Below are 11,191 nucleotides of genomic sequence, written 5' to 3'. Positions count from 1 at the left end.
TAAGCGTGACGTTCACTAAATAATGGCAAAATAGACTTTAATGCAAAGTATACCTCTGTGAAAGGAAAAAGTGGAAACTCCTAAAAGGAGTCCACAAAAGAGCTGCAACACTTTTCTTTTTTAATGAAACAGCAAGATATCACTGGAAATGAATTCATATCTCATGTTTGAAGACACATTATCTGTTACTGTACACAGATCATTTGTGATAGTAATACAACAAAGTTGAAAAGGCTGATGACTAAAAAAGGGGAAAACATTTGTACCGATATTTCAAATGTAAATGATATCTAAGAACAAAAAACCCCCTCATCTCAAAAAGCCCTTAAACAGGGCGTATTGAGATTTTAATTTTAGCATATTCACAACATGTAAAAAGATTCAATCTGCCACATGATTGTGTGATTTTAAACTTTAATTCATATGCTTCCCATCCTTTAAATATCAGTTCTACGTGGAATTGTTGTCAGTTTATTGGTGTTTTTCAAAAACAATTGAAATCAAATTTCTCTTGGAGAAATTCTTTTGCACACAGTGCTTAACAAATGTATTAGACCACCTCCCAGTGTAAGGTTTATGTCACAGCTGCTGCAAATTAACAGTATTCGTAGTTATCAAAATCATTTTTTATGTTTTTAATCGTCAGTACACCAAAGTGTGCAAAGTCTTTAATCAAAATTATATTTGTAATGCCAAAATATTGTTTTTAGTCAAAAATTTGCAAATGTACTGTTTTGCAAAAAATCATTAATTTTGATTTTTGATTAAGATCCTGAATCAAGATGCAGAAAAAATTATTTTAATTTTAATAGAAGTCCAATGTGCCAGCTCAAATTTGGGTGTAAAAATCCAAATTGTTTATTATTTGCTTAATAAACAACATAATTTTAGTTTAAATTATTTTTTGACAAATTTCTAAAATATCTGTGTGTGCTTGTATTTATGGCGGTTGCACTGCATATTAGCTATAAAGACCTCTGTCAAATTAATTAAAAAAGTTATTCTTAACCATTAAAACTGATAACCCAACATCTGGAGTGAATCACATGTGCAGTGTTAACATTTGTGAAACACATAGTAGGTTGGAAAAGGTCAGCACACATGAAGCATTAAAAACTTTGATTTGACAGTCATAAAATTCATTATTAATATAAATACAATGCAATCAGTCAAAGATTTGCAAAAACACACATCTGTGAATTTTTGAAATAGTGATTAACCCTTTTTTATTTTGTCAAAAGCATTTAGGAAGTTTTGAAAATTCATAAATTTCTGAAATTAAAGGCTTTAAATACATAAATCTCAGTGAAATGCAGATAAGTGTTGAATTGGGTGACATTCTCCTGGTTTGTCATGTTCTGTGAATAAAGGATGCTTTCATGCATGTCACTGGATGAAAGGCTGAAATTTCTTCTATGATCTCAGTAGTATAATTCCTGATCCCACCAACCTGTGAAATAGCAAGAGATAGATTCATCGTCATGGAATGAGAATGGTTAATTTAATGATGATTGAAGAAGAAGAAGATTTTTAAACTTACTTCCTGGGTGTCTTCTCACTCCCAACTTCCTGATCTCATCATAGACAAAGATTAAAATACCATATGGAACTGGAACAAACCACCACTGAACCCTGAAGAGAAAATAACCTAATGTGTTAACATTTAAAGAACCTTTTGGTTATTAACAAGCAAAAATGATTGTGTAAGTTAGTAAGTATAATATTCAACATTTTCTACCTATTGTTTCAACATTATGTTTTAATAAAAGATGCGTTCTGTAGATTACTGACAATTTGTTTTCTAATCCAGTCTGAACTATGATTTTAAGATGGTGACCATGTAAATGAGGACCTGTGTTTTTACCTGATGGGCATAAAGTTGAAGATATTGGGCATTCCAGGGCAGTAGCAAAGCAGATTACCCAGGCAGAGCTGGAAGACTATGGCGGACACCAGGACTCGGTTCCTGCACACGAAAACATAAAATCTCCCAGTCGGATCTTGTTACAGTCACTTATTAGACCAAAGTTACCTTTATGGCAAAACACATGGGAAATTTCCCAGATAAATGTATCAGACTTGTGTTTTGTGTTTAGGAATTGCAAAATTAGTGTTTAACAAAGACTCTGTAGTCAGCTGTAGCTCTTAAGAAAAGTGGCTATACAAGCGTCTAATGTTGCCACTTTCCTGACTCTAGTTTCATGTGTTGCACTTTAAGCTCTTTTTGCTTAACTTCAAGACAGTCAGCAGGGTTAGCTATCTTGGATAACAGTTAAACACTCAGACAGGAATTATGCTGGTTTTCTACTTCATCCTGCTTTCACAGTTATTGACAAACTAAAAATGTTCCCGCTTCACATTTAGCTAGTAGCAAGTCATGGTATAGACGGGTCTTTGCTGACCTGAAGAAGCCTTGCTGGAATGCAGAGAGACGTCGTGTTTTCCTGATGAGCACATCTGCGATCTGGCAAATCTCTATACTGACAAAAAACACGGTGTAGCACGTATACTCTTGATACAGCCTCTGACTGTAGGTCTGCACACAGAGAAGAGGAAATGAGAGAGTAAGTCCTTCCATAAAAAAATTACAAATATCCCTATTACCAAAAACACTTATATTAACACTGAGAATAAAACAGAAGGTCTAAACTAACCCATTCTTGTCCATAGCTGTCTTGTAAGTCTTGAAGTTTGACGTCTTCCCACTGACCCCGCAGGCCAACGCATAAGAGTGGAAACCAACCCTCCTGAGCCATGGCGGTGAAATAATCAGTAAAACCTGCAAAAGACTGGATGGCTCCTAAAACAGAGATGGAATAAAAAGGGTCAGAAGTTTCTAAACAGTATGTAGATGCAGAGAGACCAAAATAGATATTCTAAGTATTAGCAGTACCATCTCATCTGATGCACTTTACAGGATGGACTGAGATAGTTTTGTGTTTGTCATTCAGTTATGGGTAACTGGGATAAGCAATTCCAATAGTAAAACTGTACTGCATGTATATTTTAATGACACAAACACTTATAGCCGCACCTATCTGGAAGTACGAGTACACAGCCAGGGCTTCGTTCACTAGGCGATCACGCCGGGGGTTCCTAGGTTTAAGGTGCATGATGTCACTCTCTGCTTTCTCGTATGCCAGAGAAACAGAGGGGAACTACACCAGAGAGAGAAATAAACATACGAGATATCAGTCCAAAGCACATATGAGACTGAAGAATATATTAATATCACTAAATCACCCACTGTTAAGGGCTAAACTGTGTGTGAGTGGTGCAAGCAAATATAAGATAACAGCAATCATCACCAGTTAAACCAAATTATCAGTGTAATGACCGTAATTAAGCAATTTTCTTCCTTAAGGAACTGGTACTAATGACATAATTACTCACAATGTCAGTGGCCAGTTCAATGAACAGGATGGTGATGCAGCCGAGAGGAAGAGGCACGCTGACGGTGATGTAGACCAGATATGGAGTCAGCTCAGGAATGTTCTTTGTTAGCGTGTAGGCAATAGACTTCTTCAGGTTGTCAAAGATAAGACGGCCTACAGACACACATATACAGGTGTGACAACAAAAGGACTCAATGTGCTTTAGCTTTAGCTGTTCATTGCTTAGTACAAGCAACTGCAGGATCTTTATATTTACCATAGGTTTAACCTCAAAATCAATAGTACTTTAAGTAGGAAGATATAAATTCACTCTACATACGACCACTTTTAATACACAGCAGAGTTTCTTCTCAAGTCTCACCCTGCTCCACTCCGGTGACAATAGAAGCAAAGTTGTCGTCCAGTAAGATCATGTCTGCTGCGTTCTTCGCAGCATCTGAGCCAGCGATCCCCATGGCGACGCCAATATCGGCCTTCTTAAGAGCGGGAGAGTCGTTCACGCCATCACCGGTCACAGCCACAATGGAGCCCTGGAGTGGTGAAAGATGAAAACAGTCATTAACCTGAACACACTGGGTAAAATGATATGAGCAAACCAATCTCTTCCCCTGCTGCTTCTTCATTCACTGTCCTCACAGGGGGACCATAATATCTAATATCTTACTGTAAGGGGACCGTAAGATATTAGCATATGCTTTTATGAAACATGTGCACAACAAGTTTAAAAGTCAGGCCGCGAGTTATGAGGTGGAGGCAGGGTAGTGAGAGGTCACAGTGTATTTGTATTTACCAAACGCTGACAGCTCTCCACAATAATCAGTTTCTGCTGAGGGGATGTTCTTGCAAACACCATCTCAGGATGGTTGCGCAGCGCCTCGTCCAATTCGTCGCTGCTCATGTCTTTCAGCTGGCCACCGCTGATCACACAAGCACGAGCTTCACTGTGCAGACACATACAATAAACAGTTTATTTGTTTGTCACAGACATATGCTGAATGATTGTGAGAAATAAACATTAGACTCAAATGTACAGACAGTCAAATGTATAAGCCACTGAAATGGGAATTGTTTAAACTGTGGACTGAAGCGATGCAGTCACCTCTTGTTGACTTGTTCCACGGGTATGCGCTTCCTCTGGGCAATATCTTCTACTGTTTCACTGCCTTCTGAGATGATGCCAACATTAGCTGCTATTGCCTTTGCAGTAATTGGATGGTCTCCAGTTACCATGATAACCTAAAGTTATGAGGAAAAAAATTGCATTACGTGAGTAAAAACTATTTTTTAGAACTCAAATCATCTAAAAAACAAGCCGTTTAAGTGTGGCCATAGTAACGCACCCTGATACCAGCAGTACGGCATTTCATCACTGCATCGGGTACAGTGGCTCTTGGTGGGTCAATCATTGAGATGAGGCCAGCAAAGCACAATCCAGATGTGGGGAAATTCATATCATCCGTTTCAAAGTGATAGCCACGAGGAAACTCTTTCTCATTTAGATAAAGGTGACAGAAACCTGGGAGCGCAGGGAAGGATGGTTAAAAATACAAAACCCAAAGCACCACCAAAATTAATGATGTACTATCAATTATTACGGGCCATAAAACAAAACTGATTACAGTGAAAATGTTTTGAAAGATTTGCTCAAACCTCCAACAGTGTGTGGCGGGAAAAACAAACAACTCTAGCAACATTTTAATGAGAAGCACTCTAACCCAGTACTCTTTCTCCCAGCCCTCCCAGGTCCATGTAAGCCGTCTGAAAAGATTCGCTCCACTGCTCATCCAGCGGCAGCTCCTGGCCTTTTACCAAAATGGTGGAGCAGCGTTCCAAGATACGTTCTGGTGCTCCCTTCATCACCAGCAGATAGCGCAGGTCCAGTGGATCCTCTAGTTCATGGATAGACAGCTAAGGATCAGACAAGACAATTAAGTAATGTAAAACTCCAGGTGACCACAAAATGATCTCTTTTTTTATCATTAAGAATGCAGGGATTCATCAATCATGAAAAAATATCTCTGTTGCTACCTGAAACTTGTTGGTGGAGTTGAAAGGCACTTCCACAATTTTCTTAAAGCGGTTTCGGTAGTCCATGGTGTTTCCTACAGTGAGCTCAGTGAACTTGAGCAGAGCAGTCTCAGATGCATCCCCAACCACAATCCGCTATGAGAGGCAGTAAAAGCAATGTGATGAGAACAAATCTTTTCATGAAAGAATTAGATAATGGGCCACCGAGCTACTATAACTTTATAATGTTTATAATAAAGCAAGACTAAATGCAACATTTTGCAGGGTCAGAGTTGCACTATATGCAAGCTGACTCCAAATCAAGTCACACCAAGTTTAATTAAATAGCACAGAGTTCACGTAATTACGTACATATGAGACAGTAACACCAGAAAATATCCTGTACCTTAGGAATGGGTATTCCTTCCTGGTCCGGTTTGAATATAGCTCTGTTGCAGAGGGCTGCAACTCTCGCCAGGGAACGCCATGTCTCTGATGACTGATCAAAACTTTGACCTATGCATATTTAATTATTGTTATATAGAACTGTTTACAGCAACACAACTGGGTGATTTCAAAAGGCACTGCTTTAAATGTGCTTATTTACCAGACTGATCTTCTGTGGTATCAGCAGCGTGAATGTGGTTGTCAAACCAAAGGTGAGCTACAGTCATCCTGTTCTGGGTCAGTGTGCCCGTCTTATCCGAACAGATCACTGAAGTGGAGCCTAAGCACACAAGGGTCAAAGGTTACACACGCGTCTTCTTTACGTACGACAGACTGGATTTTATGAGGACATTTTTACGATGTTATGAATTGCATACGTGATAAACTTTTTGATGAATGGCAATGGCAGTTTTTATTCATAAGACATTTCATTACATATGCTTCATATGAAAGAGAAAACATAAAAAAATGTAGGTTTATTATAACTTGAGACAATAAAACTACCAAAAAAACCCAATTTAACACACAGACAGATATAAACTGTCAAGCCTGTGAAAAACCACTCAGCGCATTATTAACTAATATCTAAATATTGCCAAACTTGCAATGATTTTATCACCACAATTCAACTCAGTGAGACTTTAAATAATCTAATTATAAATAAAATGATCCCTTTCATCATGAAGTGATCTTATAATACGCTGTCTCTGTTGAGTAACAGTCTGATATGCTGACCTAATGTCTCCACGGCCTCCAGGTTCTTCACAACACAGTTCTTCCTGGCAAGTCGCTTAGCAGTGAGAGACAGACAAACCTGTCAAAAAGAAACAGTTTGTTATGGGCTGGTGTGTTACTACAAAGAAGAACCACAGAGAAAACAAGTAACTGCATTAATCTGTGTACTAATACACAACACGTGATTCTTCAAAATGAGCACTTGTAAAGCTGGGTTCTCTTATTATAAGACAGACAGGTATTTGACACACACAGATGTTATAGTAGATGTGAAACTTACGGTTACTGTAGCAAGTAGCCCTTCTGGCACATAAGCCACCACAATAGCCATGAAGAAGATCATGGCTTCCAGGAAGGCATATCCAATAAACATGGCAACCACAAAGAAGGTAAACCCAAAAAAGATCGCAAGACCAGCAATGATGTCCACAAAATGCTCAATCTCGATAGCGATAGGCGTCTTCTCGTTTCCGACACCACTTGCTAAGCTGGCAATCCGACCGATGATGGTACGATCGCCTGTGTTAATGATCACGCCAGTGGCCACACCTGGAGAGGAGAGGAGATACTGTATGTCTGTTTACCGTGTTTAGTTACTGCTTCTGCTTCACAACAAACTGAAAAATATTAGCAGAAGCCATCATAGGCCTATTTTAAGCAAAGATAATGTGTTAAACAGTACAAAAGCCAAACCTATTATCTAATGTACCTTCCAGACAGGTTGTGGAGAAGAAAGCAATGTTCCTGGTCTCCAGGGGATTCTCGTGAGTACATTCGGGGCTCCTGGTTTGTGGTTCAGACTCCCCAGTCAAGGACGAGTTGTCAACCTGGCACACAAAGTATATTTACAAAAGATTTCCTACATATCTGCATGTTGAAATCGAGATAAGAAACAGAGGTGTACGATAATGGACCGAGCTCTTTCATGTTTTTAATTCCATTAGCCAAGTAAATGTGAACCTTTTAGTGTCCCTCCATTATTCAAATCATCAACTCGTGTTATTTAAAGAAATTTTACTTTTTAAAGTTTGATCATAGGCCTGCATTATAACATAGCATTATAACATTTCTAACAAAGCATCCAATGCTATAGGACAGTATCCTGTCCACAGTGCACTGCAGTATGTGTGTATTTTACCTTGCAGCCCTGACTAGTGATGATGCGAATATCAGCAGGGACTCTGTCTCCTCCTTTGATCTCCACCAGATCCCCCACCACTAGTTCGTTGGCATTGATCTGGTTCTTCTGACCATCACGGATTACTAGGGCTTGCTAATGTTGGAGAGTGGGTTGCCAGATTAGACAAGATGAAAGAGGATTAAAACATGAAGGCCAGAGAGATATAACAGAAGTCATTAATAATATAGGCCAACATTTGGTAACATTTTGACACCTGCATTTGTGCAACTTACTTGTGGAACTAGGTTTTTGAAGCTGGCAATGATGTTGGTACTCTTGAATTCTTGGTAGTAACCAAAACAACCGGTTACCACGACAACAGCAATAAGGACAATGGCCAAGTACAGCTGGAGTGAGAGAGAGAGAGACAGAGGATGTTAAAATAGGATGTTGTTGCCCTCCTTCCCACTCTCTCTTCATTTACCTCCCAGTTCTCTCCGATACTTCCTGCTCAAATCAATTTACATGAGCCATAATGCATTCGGTCTCCCCCCCCCCCCCCAGTTGTACACTAAAGGAGAAGCAAGAGAAAGGGAAGAGTGCCGACTCACATCATCAAAGCTTGTGAGGTTCCCTCTTCCAAGTTCAATTCCAAAGGCGATGAAGCAGATAACAGCGGCAACCCACATGAGACACTGGAGGCCTCCAGCCAGCTGCCTGGCAAACTTCACATACTCAGGAGTTCCTTTAGGAGGCTTCAGCTCATTAAGACCATCTCTCTCCAAGATCTCTCGGGCGAATGAGGAGGTCAAGCCCTGTGGATGGAGTACAGAGCAAGACACATGAAAAAAAAAGTGAACTTTAAAAAAGGACAGAGGAACCGCCTTTGTCTTGTTTAATGTTGCATAATAAATAATAAATAAACAAGAGTGAAAACAAGACTGAAATAAAAGATGAGAAATGTCTTACTTTATCGACACTGGTGGTGTACCTCATTTCAAGCTCTTCAATTGTTATTTCATGGTCATCCTGCAGAAGGAGACAGACAAAATTACAGATTCAGAAATCTTCCAAAGGGGAGATAGGAGCGAGCTAAGGTTATGTACTCATATCTGAATCGATGCATTTTGGTCAGATCTCAACAGCAGCTGGAATAAGTCATAAAAGTCACGTGGAAAGTCATAGGACCTTTAATCAAGTAACGCCCAATCCATTCTATATGATTAAAGGTGATAAAAGAACAGCTTTCTTAAAATCACTCACTATATCCATTTCTTTCTTCATGCCCTCCAGCTTTTCCTTTTTCTTCATCTTTTTCTTCTTCTTCTTGTCCATCTCGCCATTCATTTCAAACATGTCGTATGAGTCCTGAATGCAGGTAGATATGGAAACAATACTTAAGTCCATATATTTTTGATGGTGAAGAGACCAAAACAAAATAATTTCATACATTTGGTATACACAGTACCCTTCAATGTGACCTATTTGTATTGCTAACATTAAACTGTTATTAAATGAGGTTTATGTTAAATTAATATTTTTTACCACCTGATTACGAAACCCACAGATAAACTGTACAATTAGATAAATAATACATATTTATTTATGTATATACCTGAAATTATACATTGCTATTTTCAACTGAGCCATTTCTGTATACTGCACAGTTGTTTATAGACATCTTTAAGCATATAAACTCCTTAGAACCCATTTATAAATATACCAGAAATGACTAAATAGACCAATTTTATTCTTTAATAGATCTACCTGCTGCTCTTTTTCACACTTAATTCAGAATATTCTGCGTCACCTACCTTCATGGTTGCAGGTGTGACAGGGGAAGGTGCTCCCAAATCAATGGAGGTCCACACCACTCGGTCCTTCTTTGTCCCCGAAATTTTGTCACTTAAGGTACAGTCCTGAACACGCACCCTGTTTCTCACTCTCTCTCTCTCACACACACGCGATCATACACACACACACAATGGTCTGAGACACAACAAATTTTCTGGGAAAGGTTTTTATACCTCAAAAAGTCCTTTTAATTTGCACATGCGCACTCACACTGCTGGAAACAGACTCGTGTTTATCAAGCAGCCTGCGTAAAATGTCACCTCTAGTCAGGTTACACAGAACACACACACACACACAGACACACACACTAGCTTATGATATGAGTGAAACTGTATTGTGTATCTCTTATCTAACCTTAGCATGTTTTTCCTGATAAACTGAATGAAATTAAAAGCAAAGAACAGTGAAGGTTAAAAGAAACCAATGTCATTCTAACCACATAATCTTAACATTGCAGTGCACCCACTTCCTCCCAGTGCTGAACAACAATCCACTTTACATTGATAGATTCAGATAAATCTGATCTGATCTAATATCTAATTGGCTGAATTTTTGAAAATTATTAACTGATTATTACTAATTATATAAGTATATAACAAAATGTAGTTCTAATGGCAAAGACGTGAAAAAACAGACATAACTAAAATTCACAGCCTAACAGCTGTGCCACAGGACCAGACAGCCAATGACGGCCTGCAGCTCCACAAAGCAAAATACAAACAGAAACATCAGAGGGAAAATTGCCTGCAGCTGGGGTTAATCAGCTGTCACACCTGCTGCCAATCTCAGCTTATCCGCGGTGCTGGAGCAGGTTACCTCGACCACAGAGGAAGGTTAATGGTGTTGGCGTGTTCACTGATGTCGCTTGCCTCCCGCTGCAAGTTGAGTGTCACAGAGACTGGCACTGTGACAGCTCATGCTCGATCGGTCTAAGCCCATATCCCCCTCCGTTAACAGCATTAACCCCTCACTACCGCCACATGTGATTAATGCACTCCTGTCTGTCCACAGGTGTGGAAAGTGGTTGCCATTTATGTTTGTTTGTGATCCCTACAGCTGCATCACAGCACTAAAAATGAATGGTAAAACCAAACAAATCATGAGCGCTAGATCACATATATGTGTAAGTTTATTGTGCTTTGCCAAATAGGTAAAGAACCCATTCAAATATGCATGTGATGTATATATGGTGTTTTAAAATTCTGTTATATGCAAAGTTACTACAACAAGTGAACGAACGCCTTTAAGGGCATTTGAAAATAATAAATGGCCAGTTCAGAGTTGATTTATGTATCTATATATATTTTAACTACAATAGCCTGTGGTCATGTACCAAACAGAGTTAAGGTCATACTGTCCCTTACCTGTTCCTACGTAGAACTCTTTGCATGCTGCGTAAATAAAAAGATAAATAGCAGGTACGATAAGCTGTGTTTAAGGGAGTCAATATTATACCACGCTGTATAATAGTCTAACAGTGGTTAGATAATCAAAGTATTTTTATCAGTTCTAAGCATGCAGTGCTGGAGGGTGATAGGTGAGAGGAAACTCTCTGCTCAGATTGTCATCTGCAGCCCCAAACATGACAGAGCCTCCGCTGTGTTTTTACAGATGTCTGCAGACACTCATTGTT

The 11,191-nt window shown here is 39.1% G+C and overlaps 1 protein-coding gene across 1 annotated transcript; it reads right to left on the bottom strand.

Annotated features, from left to right (window-relative positions):
- Window positions 1-400: 400 nt before the first annotated feature.
- LOC100690043 (ATPase H+/K+ transporting subunit alpha) lies at window positions 401-9,723 on the bottom strand. Its single transcript, XM_003450917.4, has 24 exons — window positions 9,519-9,723; window positions 8,968-9,072; window positions 8,674-8,733; window positions 8,316-8,519; window positions 7,998-8,111; window positions 7,723-7,857; window positions 7,294-7,411; window positions 6,865-7,133; window positions 6,585-6,663; window positions 6,010-6,129; window positions 5,809-5,918; window positions 5,424-5,558; window positions 5,111-5,303; window positions 4,736-4,911; window positions 4,495-4,631; window positions 4,186-4,336; window positions 3,757-3,925; window positions 3,394-3,548; window positions 3,035-3,158; window positions 2,655-2,800; window positions 2,403-2,536; window positions 1,865-1,966; window positions 1,541-1,632; window positions 401-1,450 (listed from the first exon to the last, which is right to left on the bottom strand). Exons 1-24 carry the CDS (start codon window positions 9,522-9,524, stop codon window positions 1,422-1,424), a joined length of 3,063 nt encoding a protein of 1,020 aa, XP_003450965.1. The 5' UTR covers window positions 9,525-9,723; the 3' UTR covers window positions 401-1,421.
- Between the last annotated feature and the right edge of the window lie 1,468 nt (window positions 9,724-11,191).

The sequence above is a fragment of the Oreochromis niloticus genome, linkage group LG11 (assembly GCF_001858045.2).
Source record: "Oreochromis niloticus isolate F11D_XX linkage group LG11, O_niloticus_UMD_NMBU, whole genome shotgun sequence".
NCBI classification, from domain to species: domain Eukaryota; kingdom Metazoa; phylum Chordata; class Actinopteri; order Cichliformes; family Cichlidae; genus Oreochromis; species Oreochromis niloticus.
Note: the sequence above shows the minus strand (reverse complement) of the source record. Positions and strands in the feature narration are given on the sequence as shown.